This window comes from Protopterus annectens, chromosome 4.part1, assembly GCF_019279795.1.
Source record: "Protopterus annectens isolate FY-2018-M chromosome 4.part1, PAN1.0, whole genome shotgun sequence".
In the NCBI taxonomy this organism is placed as follows: domain Eukaryota; kingdom Metazoa; phylum Chordata; order Ceratodontiformes; family Protopteridae; genus Protopterus; species Protopterus annectens.
The window spans coordinates 34,482,607-34,503,834 of NC_056734.1; the positions used below are offsets into that span (position 1 = coordinate 34,482,607).

Below are 21,228 nucleotides of genomic sequence, written 5' to 3' on the forward strand. Positions count from 1 at the left end.
CTTGCTGGATGATGGCCACATACCTAGGTCATTTTTACCAAAGTTTCACATTTGAATAGCCCACTCATTGACAAGACCCATTCCTTACCAGCCCAAGGAATCCTGAATTATTTCCTGCCCTTTGTCATCACCAACTGTAAAAATGTGTAACGTGTTCTGATGGACACTCACCACATTTTAACATAGGTATTTGACGAGAGGACTCAGAACTCTAACATGTTTCCCGAGTATGCAGCTATATTACTGTTAAAGATGTCTTTTCATCTCACTGTAATAAACCAGGATATTCATCTGTTGGGTTATGATGGCAGATGACTGTCTCACAATAGATCAACTCAGTTGAAATCAACTTTTAACATTTAGTCACAAATGCTTTTGAAATCAGTTAGAGCTATAACAGATGTTGTACTAGATCTCAGTCTATATCTCCCCAAGGAGCCAACTCACTAGCACAACTTATTAAAACTGTACTTGCTAATCCCTATGTTTGGTAGGACATTACTGCCAGTGTGGTGTCTATGTGTACAGTGGCATTGATCCCTTTCTTTTGGGAAATTTCTCCCTCCTGCATGTTTAGGCAGTGGCACACAAGATGTATATACATTCAGGATGTGTAAGGTGATTGCCACACAAGGTGAGTACTCCATGAAAGTCCTCACACTGACTGTGTAATGATTTTGTTAAAACCACATAACCCATTCACAATGACTATGTGATTATTTTGCAAAACTACGTAACCCATCACAGCAGACTTACTGTATGAATTGATAAGACTGTAGTATACTGCATCTAACTGGAATTAACTGGAATGAATGTCTTTTATTTATTAATTACCCAAACGTGTGCTGAACAGGTGCCAGTTTCTCCTTTATGGGTTAAGTCTTTTTGTACTTTTCAGAATAAATTCTGCACACGCTGTAGTTTGGTTAAGAATATTTTACTAGATGTTAACAATATGTGAATACTGTCTCCAATAACAGTGCTGATAAACAATAACAGTCTGTAGAAATTCAGATATGCTGGTAACAGTAACAGTGCTGATAAATATATCCAAAGTTTCTGTACGTATATTCTGATTCACCTGAATAATATCAACTGAAGCAGTTTTTTTCCTCTTGAATAGTATGGATATTTGATCTGTCTTCTGTACTCTAGCTCGAGTGTCTGTACTGCAAATACCTTTTGCATATCAGTCCAAAAACTAACTTGACTGATAAAATGGAATGCGTCTGAAGTATATCCTAAAAATATGAAAACTCTGTAAGGTTTTACATGCCTCTTTAGCCTTGGTTTTCAAGTCTTATCTTGCATGTGCCTCACAGTGCCTAACTGCCTATTTTTTATCTAGCATTCCATTACAAGTAAACATACTTTTCCCTTTAGAAAGCAACATTCTGTAGCTTATTTCTACACATGTCATGCTTAGCCAGCAATTTTATTCTTTCCTTTCTACTGAAGTGTCTTTTCCTGAAACTGAATGAGTACATGAAAACACAAGTATGACTGTATTTTCAGGCCTATTATTCTACCTTAATGTACTATAGTTAACTCTCCAAGAATAAAGAGAAAACCTTGAATTTAACACTTACATTGGTTCTTTTCTGCAGATATATAATGTGGCTATTTGCACATGACAATCTACTAGTGCTTTGCAGCTTCTACTCTACCCCAACGATTTGCAATAGGGCCCAGAGGGCTTGACAGAGCTCTATTACATACAGCTGAGAAATATGGCCATAACGTCTCCATTGAACTTCTCTTGTGGGGGACACGTGCCTTTTTATCATTGCTAGACAGCATTGCAAGGGGACCTAGTCTTAGTATGTCCACTGCTTCTTTGCTTTTGTCAGTTCCCCTGGGTTGTGCAGTTTTGCTGTTCATAATTCCATGAGCACCATCACATTTCATCTGGCATACAGCAATGGACTAACCAGGCAATATGCAAATAAAATATCTGACAGGCATGTCTGGGAAGAGCTGACAAAGTAAGAGGTTATGCTAAATGGAAATGGTCATTTAATTTCCATGTCATCAATCTCATGTATATATGTGCACTAAAATGGACATTCTACCAGGCACAGTTTTTTATGTTAATTATGTGTGTGTGTTGTGTTCAGAATTACAAAGCACAAATTATTTATTATTTGAATACTGCACTGAAAGAGAGCTTGGTAATGGTAAAATATACATCTGATTGCTTTTCATATTGTTACTGAAATAACAACACTCTTGTTTACTACTTATAGGGTATTGTGTTTTAAAGTGTGTTATATTTTATGTAATAAAAATCCAAATATATAAAAAAATAGTTGTAACCATCTCAGATTATTAAAAAACTCTTTATGTTCTTCTTCAGAATAGCTCATAAAGCTAAAATGTTTGATGAACATTCACGTTTGATCATGCAAATTTACTGTTCTATCTTTATTTTCATCTTTCAGATTTGATACAACCATTGGTCCTTTGCTATATTCTGACCAGTATTTACAGCTCTCTGTCAGAGTACCGAGCCATAACATTTATGGATTAGGAGAGCATGTCCATCAAAATTACCGTCACAATACTGACTTTCGAACCTGGCCTATCTTTACTAGAGACAGTTTTCCAAATGGGGTATGTATATTAATAAGACAGCAAATCATGTAGCTAGAGACCTGGAAGCAAAGTTTAATACTAATATATTTAAAATAAATTAATTCAAAAGATAAAATATTACAAGAGTTATAGTACTGATTTGTTTATCTGATGTCTCCCATTATTACGTGCATCAGAAAATGTCAGTTTAATAGTATATGGCAACTGTGCTGTTCAACTTCATTTGCATTATCCTATAATGTAACAAAGCTGTTATTTGCTTATACATCTCTTATTTAGATTCTGCAAGAGCCAGAATCCCACTTAGAGGGATCATTAAGCCTAACTGGCTGCTAATCTATAATCCAGCTTCTAATACCATTTATTGCCACATACACTTCATGGATGCTAGTGAAAGTTAATGTGGTAGCTAGACTCACATTTTCTCTTTAAAGAGACATTCAAAGTATTTAGAATGGATTCAGCTCTGAGCAACACAAAAGGGGAAGAGAAAGGCCTGTGTCAGCCTTTACTGTGTTGATCAACTTGTGTGTAATAAACTGGGAGAAATAACAGTTTGCAGAGAAGGAGCTTATGTCTCATGAGTGGGAATACTTTTGTTGTTTTGTGTATCAAGGCAGTAAGGTGGCCTGAAAGTGAGTACTGAAAAGTCCTAGCCAATTATAAAACACCTGCATTAGATTTGTCATAAATATAGCTAAGCTTATTACTTTTGTTAGTCAGGAAGTTTGCCTGGAAACCAATGGGACAGTGATGGTGGTGGTGGTGGTGAGACAGGTAAAAACAATTCTCAGATAATAAATCTGTCCAAGTATGAAAATGAGAGCAGAAAACAGAGGTATAAAATCCAATGAGAGAGGGGGAAGAATCATTTTTAATACTTAAATACATGTTTCCAGGTGATGAGTGGAAAGTGTAACATTTGGCTAGACAGAATCAATTGAGCACATTGCTACACAAATAAGGATCAATGCTCTGGATGCAGAAAAACATGCTTTTATATCCTTTGTACCACAGAACACTGATTTCATTGACACTATCCTGATCAAATATTACTGTGGAGTAATCTTCTAATCTCATGCTAGCCCTTGAGATCCTTTACATTCCTACTTTCTGCTGCATTGCAGCATTAGTCATTAGAATCAGTAAAAGAACATACCAGATTTTGGATGTTACACCCTTCATTTTGGGAAATAATATGATCCATGTTGAATGGAAATGCTGCTAACAAAAGAAAGACTTGCAAGGCGATCCCATGGCATTATCATATAAATGTGCTTGCGTCACTTTTAAAGAATATTGCAATTTGCTTAACCATAAAATGTTCTGTTGATTGAATTGTTGGAACTTTGTTTAAAAAGCCTATTGACCTTTCTGGTTACACAATTGAGTATGGTCACAAGTCGAAAATTCAGACCACCGCACACAGACCAGGCTGGCAAGCAATAGACAAATGCTTTATTGCAAACTCGAAGGACTTAGCGCTTTCACCATGACAAATGGCATCATCAGAGTAAAGAAAAGAAAAATCACAACCCATTTATATGATACAATACAAATTGATCAATTGAATAATTAATTGATTAGTGAATTGATAAAATGATAAAAGAAAAATAACCACATAATGAAAGATACTAAAACAACCTTACCAATGAGCCCATACAACAAATATTAGGAAACAATAAAAACATATATATTAATTTCCGACCTGGGAAATTCATAAGAAAATACATAAACCTACTTGTAACTTCATTAAATATAAATATAAAAATAAAAAGCATTAAAATACTTACAAAAAATAATATATTAATGAATGATGTAATAAATAATTTAATGTTTAAATATTTTGATTATTTAATATATAAATATTTTAATATTTTAATATTTTAATGATAAATATATTAATATAAAATACTGTAAAAAACATATAACTCCAATCAATCAAATCTGGTATGATTTTTGCTTAAGCACTGGTTTCAAGGAAATATAATCATTTAATCCAGGCTCCTTCATAGCATTTAACCACAGTTGCCACTCAACTTCCAAGACGGCAACCCTGTTACTAACATCACCACATTGATCAACATGTACACGATCAATAACAAAAAATACAAACTTTTTGAACTGGGGACATTTGAGACTATGCAAAAACAAAGCATTGTGGACATCTCTCTTTTTGATTGCTCTTACATGCTCCATAATCCTATACTTTAGTTTGTGAGTGGTCATCCCCACATAAAATGCATCACATGCACTGCAGGAAGCCAAATAAACTAGATTTTTGCTATTGCAACTACATACTCCAGGACAAGCTAAGGTATGTGGAAACCCGGCAACACATACATAGGTCCCTTCAGCAACAAATCTACAACATCTGCACACTCCACACTTTCCCATCCTTGATCTTTTACATCTACTTACACCTTCCAAAACGTTCTTCAGGTTATCACCTTTACTGAAGACTATCATCGGCGTCCTCCCAACAATCCCTTTGATCTCACGACTTAAACAAAAGTCCCAGGCATGCCTAATTGCAGCACACATTTCTATAGCCTTTTCACAATACTTTAACACAAACACTGGGCCATTCTTGCCATTATCCACATCACTCTTAACTACACAATCCATACCACTAGACAACATATTTTCAGGGGCAATCTTCTTTAAAATAGGCATATATATATAGTCCGTCTTTTTTTGTAAACTTCTTTTTTAACCCTCAACAAAAGATTTAAGGGGTAACCCCTGTCAAGTAACAAACCTATTAGTTTGTAAATCTCCTGTCTAAAAACATCATCCTCACTCACTAACCTTGAAATTCGCACCATCAGGCCTTTTGCCACCCCCTTTCTCTGGTGAAACGGGTGACAACTAGAGTAGTGAAGCATTGAATTAGAATAGTTCTCCTTTCTAAATAGAGTACTAGACAATCTCCCATCCACCCTGGCAATCTTAATATCCAAGAAACTGATACTATCACTATTCCATTGGTACGTAAACTTCAAAAAATCTGTAGTACTATTTAAATAATTCACAAAGTCCAAAGCCTCCGTCTCGCTTCCATTCCATAAGATTAATAAATCGTCTAAAAATCTATTGTAAAGGATGATTTTGGATTTAAATCCAGAGGAAAATACAAACTGCCTCTCCCATGCCAATAGAACAAGATTGGCAAAAGTCGGGGCACATTTTGCCCCCATTGCTACACCCGCCGTTTGCCGAAACACCTCACCTTCAAACCTCATATAATTATTCTTCAAAACAATCTCCATGACATCTTGTAGCAAATTCAACCTACCCTTGTCAATTTTATTACTGGAATTAAGGCTGTCATAAAACATTTCCAAACCCTCAAAATGTGGAATAACTGAAAAGAGATTGACCACATCTACAGTGAGAAAACTATAAGTGTCAGACCAAGCTTTCACATCCCTTAATCTCTCAAGACAGTGCCATGAATCTCTCAAAACATGGGACACCTCACTAAAGGCCGGTTTAGACAAAACATCCACAAAAGCAGCAAGGGGTTCAGTTTTTGAACCCCTCGCAGAAACAATAGGTCTGAGGACCATACCGCCACCCTTATCGGGCTTCATACATCTAATATTCTCACTTGATCTCAATTCTTTTAGAGACAACCTCATGAGTCTAATTGTGATTCTATATCTGAGGAGGTTTTTTTGGAACAGCCTCAAGGACTGAGAAGGTCGGAGAGGTTGTACAACAAGGGTCGTTCGACGGAGTGTCTGCAACCAAAGTCTCCATGGGAGGGGGGGGGTGTCTCAGAGGGACTTTTTGGAACTGTAGTTTCTCAATATGACAGCAATGTACAGTTTAACAATAATATGTGTCATGATAGTGAAGTTAGTGTTGCCAATGAGCCCAGTGTTTCAACTATTGATACAACTAATTATTTGCAGAATGTAATTCAGTTTGAAAAGTGTGATGATATTGTCATGGATGGTGGTGATGTGGTAGCCATCGATGGACAAACCTATGAACAAGTAAATGTTACAACCACGGATTTCAATATTTTAGGAATTATAGAAAATGAAGGAACTAATATTGTCCAAGGTTTGGTACAGCAACAATCTTCAGTTAGGCCTAGTGTTTTTGATGAAAGTTATATGAGTAGTAGTAGTGATGTTGTTTTAGGTGAGTGTTTATGTAGGGAAATATTGAAAAAACATGGAATTATTATTTATAACTTCACTGAGATGGAAATCACAGATGGTTACTTTGGTTTATTTTCTAAAGGTATAAATTTTGTACCTAATTTCAAGCTTGATATAGCGCAAGTGTTGATCAATTTAAAACTGTTTTTGAGAAAATTAAATTTACAAGTCTTTTTTCAAGGAAAGGAAGGGCAGGATTGTGATGATTTTAGCAATTCCTTAGTGGTCCCTTTAAAAAGGAAGAGTACTTTTATTCCTCCATTTAACCCTGAAGCCCCGATGTGAAAAACAACAACCCCAACTCAGAACCAATTTCAAAAATAACTAAGAAATTGTAAAAGTGCCCTTAAGCAAAAATGCCAAAGAATATTGTGATCAAGCCGAAAGGGGCTGGTGCCCTCAGGAAGATTAGAAAGGACAATAGGGCTTTGGGGCCTAGAATCCCCACATAGAGCTCATAGAATGAAGGGCAGTAAAAATTGACTTGTCATTGGTTCACTGTTCAAGGGTTCTAAGTGAAACGATTGGACTTATGAAAAGGAATCCAGTGATTCATATTGCTATGCAAGGATGCACAAACTTGAGCAATCCTTTCCTTCACCAAGATGATTTTTCCCCATAGGGAAAACTGAACCCTTTAACAATTGGTTAAATTTTGTCTAAACAACGGTAATGTCTGTCTTTCCTGGGATGACATGCTTGGAGAGCTTAAGGAGGACAGCTTGGTCTGACACCCTGGGATTCGGATATTGGCAAGCTTCCCATATCCTTTTTAGGCAAGGCCAAATTCTAAACCTACCACCCTAGAACACAAAAAGGAAAAAACTAAGGGTAATGCTGCTCAATGCCAGAAGTCTAAATCTCAAAATGCGCACTTTTGAGGCCCTTCTCAGTATGGAGAACATCGATGTCTGTGCTGTGACAGAAACCTGGTTCAAGGCTCCTGAGAGCACCCCAGCACTATCAGGTTTTACCTCTTACATGGCGCCCCAAAATCCGGACAATACCAAGAAAGGAGGGGTATCCATATTCATCTAAGACACCCACACCTCACGGCTGGTGGCAACCTTCGATGCATCTGAGACCATCCAGGTGCAATTAACCATAGGCAAGACTGCTCTGCAAATTGTAGCATGTTACAGGCCACCCTCACAAACTCAGGAACCTCACATGGCCTTCCTGAAAACACTAGAGGGATAAATGTATCACCAAACACCATCATACTAGGTGACTTCAATTACCCTAATATAGACTGGGAACACTACTCAAGCCCAAACACCCTAGCCCAAAAGTTCCTGGAATTCATAAACTCAAATGCCATGGAACAACTAGTCACCATCCCAAAGAGGAGAAAACATACTTGATCTCATCATCAGATGGGAGCACAATTTCAAACAAAGGTATACCCCTCACTGGTGAGATCAGATCACAACTAATCTGCTGGAAGACAATCCCACCCCACCTGAAATAAAAAGACCACAGTAAAGAACTTCAAAGCCGACTTCACACTTCTAAAGACTAGTGTGGTTCCTTTAAGGCCGATGTGGAATGGAAAATGCCAAGCGTGATATTAAAATGCTTAACAGCACCTGAAGGCTGCATGGTAGGCAATCCAATAAAAAAGACTTTGTACAAAGGTCGTCTGGTGGACCCCAGCCATAAAAATCTCAAAAAAGGGGAAGCTATCAAGATGAGCAATCTTAAAGGTAAGAGATTAAAAGTAAAATAGGATTAAATTCAAGCAAATTTTAGATTTGCTGAAAAGACCATAAGGCCTTCTTTAGCTATGTTAGAAACCTGGGGGAAACTCCCAGAAATGCTAGAATAGTTCAAAATATGTGAAGTTACTTCCTACAGCATTGCCAATACGACTACAGTTAGTGAACTTTCCCTCCAAAAGAAGATATTATACCACAATTTAGCCCTAAAATCTCCAAAGTGAGAACAAAAGTTTCAAATTAAAATTCACAGCATCATGTGATGATGGTGTCCCGGCTGTTATCCAAACTCTAGAGTTAACCACAGCTAAAGCTGTTTAAGATCTCTTAATCTGATTTCCTTGAAACAGTGCTAGCAAATGGTACCCACTTATGATGGTGTTCTACCTCCCAGTATTTTCCCCATTATTATAATCTTATCTAAAATCCAATAGATATAAAGAATCAAAAATAAAGACATAAAGAATTTTGACTCATTCTCCCATTGGCTTTGTAAGCGATATGCCTTCTAATTTGGTTGATTTTTAAAAGTCACCAGTACCATTGTATGTGAAAGGCAGGTCAAACTCCTATCTAGGCTTTATCAATACCCCACTTGGTTTTTAAAAACTATCAGCTTAAATGTTACCATACATCAAATGGGTTGCAAACTTGTCAAACAGAACCCACAGGGTCAATTTTCGACATGTAGATCAAAACTACAAGTGGTGTACCAAGGGCTCAGTCCTGGGCCACTTTGTTTGGCATCTATTTTGTACAAGCTACACAAAGGGTTTGGTCATTGTTTGCAGATGACTGCAAACTGGCCTGAAATACACATCTGACAGATAACTTCAAATGGGCTAAAATGGATAACTGGTTCCAGACATGGCCTAAATAAATGACCAAAAATGCATAGTTACCTTTTTCGAAAATTTCAAAACATTATCCAATCCATTTTACAGAAGAAAATTTCAAATGAGACCAGTAAATTGCATCAACAAGATTAAGAGTGTACATATTTCTTAATGGATTAGACTCAAACAGCTCTCTTTATATATGAATGTATGAGTATTTGATTTGACTGGGTGTAAATAAAAGAGCACTTCTGCCAAAGGCAATGACATGGAACTTGTCTCACTGGAATGTGAAATTTTGGTGTCTGATAACCATATTAAGATATTTGATGATTTTAACACCTTTAAGAGATTATGTTGCCGACTTTTTCTCAGAGTTGATCATTAAGATTCAATCATAGCTGAGAGAAAAGAGAAAAAGATTTACATAATAAAAAAGATTACCAAGATGGAATGGCATATACAGAAAAAAACAACCTGACCAAAAAATTAGTCAAAGCAATGATCCCACTGTTTATCTAACCACTCAGGATCCATCAATGTTGATGAGCTCTCAAATTGATTTTTTTATCTCATCCTTTGAAAGAATGGAAAAGGTGAAGGTTACCATGATCAGTTTAGAAGGACAAGGAAAGCTTTCAATTAGGCCCCAAATCAGTCATGGACCAATCAGCACTAAATGCTACTGAGTAACACCTTAGAGACATGGAGGGCCAGTAGAATTAGAGAGGGAGACAATGAGAAAGGGGCCATGTCTGCCACAGTTTCCATCCTCCAAGGGTTTTTTTATAAAAAGGATTAAGTAAAGTCAGAATTGTTAATATATGCTCTACTTCATTATTGGAAGGGCATTTTAATATTTTAGCTAAAGATTTTTGTTCATTCTAGCCATTTGTTCCAATTTGACACAAACAGCATTTGATTTAAAACAATATGTGAGGAAAATGAACCTAGGATTTCCTGTTGGCTAAGAAAATTTTCATGAGGAATCATGTTGTTAATTACAACTCATTTATAAAATGAATACTGATAACACCCCTTTAACACAAGCACTTTGTCAGAGAAAGTAAGGGAGAGAGAAAGAAAGAAAGAGAAAGATGTGATACTGCTTGATGTACCCTCCAAACAAGTGATTTCAATAACGTATATACAAGTGTTGCATGATTTGCAGTGCATCAGATTATCAGGATTATGACAGCAGCTAAAGGAGAAAGACTGTTATTAGCAATATCACAGAGTTTACAACCATAATGGAGAAGTTACTTAATGACCTGGGATGTTGCAAGGAAGGGTCCAGAAGAAATAATGATTTAGCATACAGGTATATTATTTTAATTCTTTTGTATGACTCATGGCATTATTGACATTGAAAGCTACAATTATGTGAGTCACATTGCCAAACTTGTGTTTTAATTGGAATACTCAACATTCAGAAGAATGAATGAGACCAACCATTTAGACCTATTTTTCTATGAAGTATTAGTTTTTGCCATTGTATTTGGACAAGATATGTTAATTTACTACTCAGACTAATAAGGGGGGGGTTAAAATACTTTGGGGGATTTTGGAACAGTTGGGACAATTTAATACTGTGAAAAAGTAGAAACATATCAATTGTTTGTCTCTGTTAGTGGTTGAGTCCTTTTATACAGTGATTCCAAAAAATGTCAGGTATTGACATGGTTAGACAATATTTAAACTATACTACCACATTCAAAAGTTCAGAATTTTCTTTTTGGTATTTTATATGAGTTGATTATAAACAGTTACTTTTTCATTTCAATTCCAGATGTTACCAGCTGGATAGCAATGGAGGCACCAGTTTCAACCATTTTTGCAAATGTTGTGCTCCATTAGTGTAAAAATTCATTTTTATTCAACACCTTATACTTTCAATACTTTGTTGTCATTTTATTTAATCAATTATTTATTTATTTCATTAATTTTTAAAGGGGGGTTGCTTAAGGAATTCATTCATAACTTAAACACAAAAGGATTGAGTATTTTTAAAATTTACAGCTAAATACAGTGACAAGAAGAACAGTATTTTATATATTCAGTTAACAGTTGAAATGGGACTTTTGATTCACAAATTTAGAGGAAAGAGACTTTTATAGATGGTTACTTGCACTTTGACAGCATTTGCCTGCATATTGTTTAATACAGTGTTGACAGGAAACAAATGGGATGTTCATCTAGACTGACTATTTATGGCATAACTTTTAATTTTAAATTGCATGAATTAATTATTGTGTTTCTTGAAAGAGGTTATCCTAAGACCTTGCTAGAATAGATAGAGACAAAAGCTTTTAGAGACAGAGGAGATACAAAATTAACTTGAAAATACAAATAATAGCTTGACTAATATGACAGCTGATGGAGGGGTTTCTAGTTCTAAATAGTTAGACCAATTTTTACACATACTTTCACAGTGGCTTATAGACTAGTTAGAGACAAACAAAATGTTTCAGTGCAACTGTGAAATTTTTGATGGTTAAGATGGTTTCATCCAAGTGATTAGTGGCATTTTTCTCTAGTAAGCAATTAAAAGAATTTATTTGAATACGGTGAAATTAATATTATTAAGTCTAATAAAGCTCTAGAACCTTTCCACATTGGTTATATGAGCAATGCAGGTTTACCAATGGAATGTCCACAGTTAGTTTTCCAAGTAAAAAGCTTTTCCACTAAGCAAATGATAAATAGTCTTTCTCATACAAGAAACTGGTGAATATCTCTTTATGTGTTATATGTGGGGATTTTTCTATTGGCAGGACAGACAGAACATTAAATAAAAGAATTTATGAATGCATGTTTGCTGATTAAAAATAGCATTTCTTCTTCCTGTTGTATATGTATATGCTGAAAATATGTTAAAATATATAGGATTATTTGAAAAAGAAAAAAAAAATAAGAATTAAAAAATGCCTTATGATTACATTCTAAAACGTGTGCGATGTTGAAGAAATTCCTTATTTATATAATGGATCAGTTTAGTGATGCAGGAAGGGGTGGTGATTTGGAAACCCTTATTTAACACAGAAAGTTAATGTGGCAACTCAAATTAAATTCTAGTGTGATACCACAAATTAGCAAAGTATTTAGTATTCAAAGCATTCTAAAATTAAGCCTGGAATCAGTTATAATTTTTTTACAGTTGATTTTGTTTTATTTGTTGGATCTCAAGATGGCACTTCACTGAGACTATTGTAGGTGTTTTCTCAATTGTTATTTTTCTGATAACATTTTAGATGTAAGTAAATGAAAGTGCTCAATACTGGAAGTTGTGTGGCCATGTGGTGATTTTTTTAGTAGTTTTTTCATTATTTTATTTTTTAACAATAACCATTTGATAGAGTAGTTGTCATTTTTGATTATATAAATGATGAATTTTTATATACGTAACAGATTTTTGGGATGGCACAGTGGCACACCAGGTAGCACTGTCACCTCAGAGTAAGAGGTCCTCCTGTGTAGTTCTTAGCTGGGATGCCTTCTGTGTGGAGTCTGCATGTCATCTTTGTGTTCATGTGGGTTTTCTCTTGGTACTCAAGTTTCCACATGCATTTCATAGACAGGCAATAAGTAAATTGTGCATTCTCAATTGACCATTGGTGTGAATGCACATTGGGGTATTAATTTAGTAAGGTTGGCTTAATTGTGGCTGTTTGAGCATGTACATTTTTTACATATTACTACACTTTGTCATATGTGTTATGCAAAAAAGGTTATTCTGGTAAGAACAAACAAGACATGAATAAGTAGAGAAAATCCTCAATAATCAAGTCTTCCTGATCTTATTATGAATTTCTTTTAATTGCAGATACTAAAGGTATTCTTTATTTATATTACACAAATGAAAGGGATAATTACGAGTGCAATGAAGTGATTATTTATCCACAGTGCACAGTGAAAGGACTTACATAAAGTCTTGCCCATACTTCACAGGATGCAGAAAATATAATAAATTGAAATACATATTTGAAAAAAAAAACATCCATTACATAAAGTATATAACTGCTGCAAAAACAGATGCAAAGAATTCATGAGAACCACACAATATGCCACGCATTTTTTAAACAGACTATGAAAAAACATACTAGGCTCATTTCATCACATTAATCATAGTTTTAGTATGAAGGCACATCTGTGATTTATGATAACAAGCATTAGTGGCACCACTAAATGGTTGGGATATATCACATCAGACACATTCAGATTGATGTCCATGAGTCTGACCAATGTATAAAGTAAAACAGTGAAGAGATCCAAAGTCAAACTCAACAAAAATGACAAAGCCGCATACTTCTGTTAGATGTGAAAGTGTGTGGATTTGTTAAAGAGACATGTTGCCATTCTAAATTTCATGCATTCTTTGAAAAGGGAATAGCAGCATTTGATGAAAGACTGATAGTACATACTGCTTGTCTTGAAATTGTAAAAACATTCAACACCACTGTGCAAAAAAGAATAATTGACAAACAAAATGCATTAAATGGCAATCCATTTATAGTTCAAGAGATGAAATACTGACAAAGAAACAATATACAACAATTTAGTTTGGAGGCATTAGCTGTATATCTGATTTAGGAATATCATTGATGCATCATAGTGCTCTCTTCCAAAGCAAACTATTTTAGGACTATCCCTGTCAAATGTAAAAGTAGAAAATTAAGTATTTTGTAGCAGAATACACAATGCTTACTAATTAGGTAAAGTAATTTCATCAACAGAAGATGCCAGAGTGCTCCAAGATTAAACGTGTATCTGATAAAATAGTAATGAACACATATTTACTAAGAATAAAGTATTAACATGAGACTTGGTAAAATTATATTTTCATTTTTTAGTTTATTTAGACTTCAGTTTACAATAAGCAAAACCATTTGACATGTAACAAAGAAACTGTACTTCAATCAATAAATGCTGTTTCAAATATTGTTTTTTTAATGACTTGCATTTGATCACATGAGTTTAATGTCAAAGTTCATCTAAAAAGTACAGATTTTTAGATATTGTCTTAAAATATACAGCAGAAAAATATGATTATAACTGTAAACACCATATTATACTGCAACATCCCATAAAATATGATCTATGCAGATAAGCTTGTCAGACAATTAATTCTGCTGTACAGGAATAGTTCACCAGAAAAGCATTATATCTCTGTGTGTGTGTCTATATATATAGTATATATATATATATATATATATATATATATATATATATATATATATATATATATATATATATGGGTCCACTTTGTATATTCCACATTCCCAATGTTCTAAATACTGATGGTCAGAACTTTGAGGTTGTGGAATTTTGAAATAAAAAAAAAAAAAACTAAAACAACAATACATCAAGAACCACATTTTTGCAGGGGGGCAAGCACTTATTCACCACCCATACCTCCTGCAACTTAAATATATCAACTTGGGATCACACTACAGTGAAGAGAATGGCAATGTTCCTCTTCCACACTGTACAGTGAGCTCCATTCACAGTTTTCGTGATTCTACAACCTCAAAGTTCTGAGCTTCGGTATTTAGAGCATTGTAATTACGGAATTTTGAAATTACAAAGTGGACCTCTATATGTAGATAGGTAGATCCACTACTAATGGTCAATCCACACAAAAGTCAACTGCAATAAATGTTCTGAGGCTAATCATTGGAACATGTAAAACAAAACAAGTGTTTTTGTAGGGGACAAGCCCATGAAGGTGGCTGTACCACCATACCTCTTGTTAATTTTATATACTAACTCTGAAATCACAAAATCCCTGGGGATACGGCACAGTCCCCTTCCCTTGGGATAATCATTTATTGCACAACTGTAGACCACATACAGTGTCAACCAAAGTATATTCACCATAAGCAAGTTTATCTTAGCCATAATCAACCAAACTAGTAAGAACCATAAATATATATATATATATATATATATATATATATATATATATATATATATATATATATATATATATATGTGTGTGTGTGTGTGTGTATGTGTGTGTGTGTACTGGTATATAATAATCAGTTTATTAAATTACTTTTAATTGTCTCTATCATTATATATAAAATTATAATCCAATCTGGCCAAAAAAAGTGACTTTCTTACAATTGTCTAGTTTTATCAGCTAAATAAATTTTTACAGCATATATCTCAACTAACATGATATGAATTTTCTTGCATAATATATCAATTGTTCTAAAATTTTATAAACAATCTACTATGTCCCTACTTGTAGGTAATAATTTACTCATTTAATGTTATAATCATTAGGATAGATAAAAATTCATCTGACAGTTCTTCAGAAACAAACAAAAATGTTCATTCCCGTTAATCATTACTGAATAGTCAGATGGCAAAATGTTTAACTTGTAAAAATTACTGGCATAATCGACAGACAAATATTCTACTATACTTTCTGACTAAATAACTTTTCATCAGGTACCTATCATTTTACTAAAGCTCCAATTTGCCGAACATCTGTTCCTTGAACTTAAAGCACTGAATACCTTTTCAGCAAAGGATTCCCAGGGAAGGGAGTTTGTTGACCATTGTAACAAATTTGCCCTTTTCTTCGATGTAGTATGATCTCAGAGTTGAAATATATATTGTGAGGGTGTGAGTGGCACACCCCCCCACATTGGGGGCATGGATAGTAAAGCCCCCCACCTTGGTGAGTTTAAAAGAATGTAATTTGTGTAAGATTGCTCTGTTAGCTAAGTAGTTTTTCCATGAGAAATCTTTTTGATGATATAAGTCTTTGCTGAAATGGTATTCGATGCTTTTCCATTTCCTTTTGATCTAGACTGAGAAAACTCACTTAATGTTTTCAATCTTGGGGAAAATATCCTGAACTTTGCTACAATTAAAATTGTTAACAATAGGAGATTAACAAACAATAACAACAAAAAGTATCCTGACCTAATTTAATACATTTTAAATATTTTCAACCATGATTTACCAGAGATTTTGTCTTACATTTTATAAGGGCACCGATTACTTCTTCAGGTGCTAATACAGAGAATACAAAATCATATTCTTCTTTTCTTTCATCTAAACTATATGGATTTAAATCCATCAGCAATATGATTATACAAATGTAATCATTCACTTCTTCATTTATTCGTAAGTTTCAGAATTAGTCATATCTTAATACTAGCAATATCCTTGATCTTCTTCATCAGTTTATTGCTCTGATGTTCACATTGTTTTCATGTATTCCAGAAAAAATATATTCATTTTTTCAGAAGAAAACTTTTCTGATTATATATGCATAGATTCATGCATGCATATATGCATATATATATATATATATATATATATATATATATATATATAAATATATATATATATATATATATATATATATATATATATATATATATATGGGTTCACTTTATAACATCGAAATACTGAAATGTCGAATTTCAGTATCTCGAAGCTATAAAGTCGAATGTTTGAAATAGCGAACGTTCATAATCGCGAATTTCACATATGTTGAATATATGTTGAATTTGCGGTTATGAAGTTGCGCTACGTAGTGTCCAGGTTTGTGTTTTGGTTGTGCGCGGTGCCGTGTGTGGATGTAGGTGTTATGTCAGGTAAGTGAGCGTTTTGTAAGGGTTTTGAGTGGGAGTTAGTGTGTGTGTGAGGGATTGGAGAATGTGCGTGTGTGAGTGACCTTTTGTGTTGTGTTTGTGCGATCTCTGAGTTAGTATATATAAGTAGGGGGGCACATTGTGAGTTGTGTATGTGTGTTTTTTTTTGTTTATGTTGTGATGTGTGTGTTGTGTTGTATGTTTAGTTTTGTGTAGTGTGTGTGCGGTGTTTTCAGTCATGTGGTTTTGTGGTTTTTGTTTGTCGGTGTTTTGTGGATTCGGTTTTATAGTCTCGAGATACTGAAATTTGATATTTCAGCATTTCGAGGTTATAAAGTGAATCCACATATATATATATATATATATATATATATATATATATATATATATATATATATATACACACACACACACACACACACACACACACACACACACACACACACACACACACGCGCACACACATACACACACACACAGAGCTTCACACTTCTTCCAGAAAGCATCAGTCTGTTGCTTCAGATAATAATTAAATAATTAAAAAACTTTTTTATGTGGCACATCTTGTATTCATTCATGGCAAATAATAAGAACGACAATTTTCTGTTAATAAAGATATTAATAGGGATCACTTTATCTAACACCTTAGTGACATAATCTGAAAATATTTTAACTTTATTATTAACATCATTTGTTTACCACGGTGGTGGTGCTGTGGTAGCGTTGTCACCTCACAGTAAGGCGCTGTCCGGTTCGATTCTCAGCTACAGCATCTTCTGCGTGGAGACATGCGTGAATGGGCATACCTTCATTGAAAGTTGTGCATCAGGGCTGGCAACTCTGCATGCAAAAATCAACTACCAATCATTAGCAGACCGGAGTTCCGCTGTGGCGACCCCTAACCAGGAAAAGCTGAAGACACAACAACAACAACATTAACATCATTTGTTTCTATAAAACTGTGATCAGACCAGCAGTTCTGCTAATCTTTGCAAATTAAATTTGATTTTAGAAACTTAGAGGATCTTATCTGCCTTGTTTTGTTCCATAGTGTAGTACTGCCTACCTTCATGGACAAACACTGTCGAATGATTGCTAGTAATTTCAAAATAATCATTACAATTCTTAACAAGCTCAAAACCCAGTTTATGATTAAAGAATTACAGAATGTACAATATCTGGTTGGTTGATCCATTAACTGAAAAAGCCCAGACATTAAGATTTGTTTGACTACCTATGAATCACTAAAACACTACAGATCATAATTCATCTTTTTAGACATTTCAAACACTGAAGTATCCACTTATAAACTAAATAAAAAAAAATACAGCACAATAATAGGATCAGAACCCCAAAAGAACTTTATTAAATAGTACTTACAATGCATGTAATCATATGTGTCATTTGTATTACACATCATTTATTAATGTTTACACACTTTTTGAGGTTCTGAAATTATTATTTTGCATTTAGGGAGATTAGCTAGTGTTGCGTCACCCAATTCTCTTTCCAGTAGTTTGTCTAAGTATTTGAACGTACAGTTTGCCTACATCATAATCACCTTACTCAAACCATAATAAAGTGTGCAATATCCACATCATGCCTGCACATCATTTAATCCAAACATAAACATCTATGCACCAATAACAATATCCCATTACCTCCGTTCTACAGTCCATATATTCTGTAACAAAATTGTGAACTCTGGGATGTGTCAGACAGGAACGTTTTCTACCCTGTGATAATATAAATAACAAGCTATTAACATCTGCACAGTTTATAAAAACATTCTGCTTAGCATGTGGACTCTGAATGCTCAGTGTTATCAGTTATCTGAGAATCCATTTTCAGTCATAATATTGCAACAATGAAAAAGCCAGGTATTAGAATAAATGTTTCCATAGTCAAGAACCCTGCCTGAAATTTAAAATATTGAGAAGAAACTTTGTTGCTACCCTAAAATAGAATCAATGGTGAAATATAAGAAAAATGTAAATACCGTAATTCCATAATAATTACAGTTATTAGAATTCTATAAGATATTTGTAATGAAGCTCTCAGATGTTAAACAAATAACCTATAATATATAATATAGTTTACCTTTATGGAATCTGGAACTAATATTGGAAATGGTAGTCTAGTAACTTCCTAAGATGCAGACAAATAGACCAGTAACAATGGTTAAAATTAATCATCCCCATTAACATGGAGAGGTAAAGACCTGTCTACAAGCCAGCTCAGGACTGAGTAGTGGTTTGGCTTGGGCATCCATTGACATGACATGGGGATATTTCTGTGTCTTTTCTAGAGGAAGGAGTGGTGCTAGTTTTAATAATGCCACAATGTCTTGGAGGGAAGTCAATGGATGCTGTAGTAACCATGGGTATGTGCATGACTCAGCAAGGCCTACTGCAGTAGTCCTTCTCATGTTGCACTGCAGTGTGTGCTCACAAGGGAAGATAGGAGTTTCTCTTATGATGATGAAGGATGCATGTCCTCCAATCAGATTTACGATGGATCCTGTGGTTTACTTTCACCCTTAAAGAACAGATGTGTCAGGTGAAGAAGTACAGGAGAGCTGATGATCAGCAGGCAGAAAGAACATAAAGAATATAAGAAATAGATATTGATAAAATACTACTAACAGCAATTGCAGTCAACAATAAAAATGGTAAATACCAAGTAAAACCATATTTTAGGTTACTGATATCTTGAAAATGAGCTTGATGTTACACTGAAGAAACTGCTGCTTCTAAGTTTCTGTTATCCTCCCACACTACCTAAGGAGCAACAAGAACATTTGTTTTTCTTTACAGAAGGTACACAGTTTGTATACAGTATATTGATGTAAAATGTAACACAATATGCAATTAAACTGAAAAACAACATTCTAGCATGCAGTCTACTAAATATGGAAGTACCACCTGGGAGCTAACATACCACCAATGAAAAGTCCCAGCTATAGTTGCCTGATAACTTAACACAGAGTTTGATGTCACACTTAAGAAAATCCTGTTTTCCATCTTCTGGTTGAACCTCACATTGCCCAAGGAGCAAAAGTTTAATTTTGTTGCACTTTGCAGGTAGCATTTAACAGTGTTCAAAAAATAATTCATGGCAAAATGTAAAGCAACTGTAAGCAAAATGGGAACAAGAACTTCAGCTGCCCTTTCCCTTTTTAATATGAAGGCACTACCTAGAACTTAACATGCCAGTAATGAAAAGTATGTTATGTATTTTTATACTTGTTTTCCAGGGGAGAGTACTGATCTCCTTGTTTGCTTTTCATACTCTGCCCAGGAGTGGTATCTGGTTAAGTGACACACTGTTAGGCAATGGAAGCTGAGGGAATCAAACCTTGCACCTGTGGACCACAGGGGACAGCTTGTTAACAGCTCCTTAATCCTCTAGCCCAACATCAGCGAATAGACAGCTTAACAGTATATATACCAATAAAAGGTAAAATCATAAAAACTCCATTATCTAATTTAATGCTGCATTCTGTAGCCTTTGAACAAGTCACCTGAAACAGCTGGGGTAGTTCATTTACTTTGTTCCAGGAAATTCAGAGGTTTAGAATGCTACACTTTAATTGTAATGGATTCATATTTGTTGTTTTAGTTTAGTTCTTAAAGGCCATCTAGACGTAGTCTATGTCTGGTGTTAAGACTATATTTCATCTAGTTTTGCTTGAAAGTCTATACCTGGAACACACCCTTTGACAAAGCTAACATCAGGTCAGGGAAAATAATGCTACATATAAATATACATGATAATACTGTTATACTATTGATAATATTAGTGATCTTGATGGGTATATGAGAAGTAGAAAATAGGGACATAGGGCTTTCCAAAATTCAAACTTCATTAAGGCCACTAGGATATATGAGTCTATACATTCAAATGATAGGAGACGACTGATCTTTCATATCCACAGCTAAGAGGAAATGACAACCTGACCAGAAAGGAGTTATGTAACAGTTGGATGAAAAAGGATAATGAATCTGGAAAGACTCTAAAGTGCCTCATGCCCACGTTGGGGCTATCAGATAATCTCTGGTTTTGTTAGGGCTGTGAATCCTAAGGGAGTCCTGAGGGCTTAGTTATTTTTGCATTTGTCTGAGTATTTTTTTTTGTTCATTTATATGCTCTATTCACGTCCATTCTCTGCCCCCCCCCCCACACACACACACAGTCATTGACCACTTCTCTGGGCAACTCCCCTCTTTGGGCCATACCTCCCCTTAGAGAGAGCTATTGACAAACACTCTCCTATCAGGGCAGTCATGCC

At 34.8% G+C, this 21,228-nt stretch overlaps 1 protein-coding gene across 1 annotated transcript in view; it reads left to right on the forward strand.

The window, feature by feature from the left end:
- The window catches only part of LOC122800743 (maltase-glucoamylase, intestinal-like), a 1,506,799-nt gene that overhangs the window by 143,866 nt on the left and 1,341,705 nt on the right, over window positions 1-21,228 (forward strand). Inside the window, exon 7 of the mRNA XM_044069982.1 lies at window positions 2,442-2,613. Within this exon, the coding sequence (XP_043925917.1) occupies window positions 2,442-2,613 (172 nt within the window). The remainder of the gene's footprint in view (window positions 1-2,441; window positions 2,614-21,228) is intronic.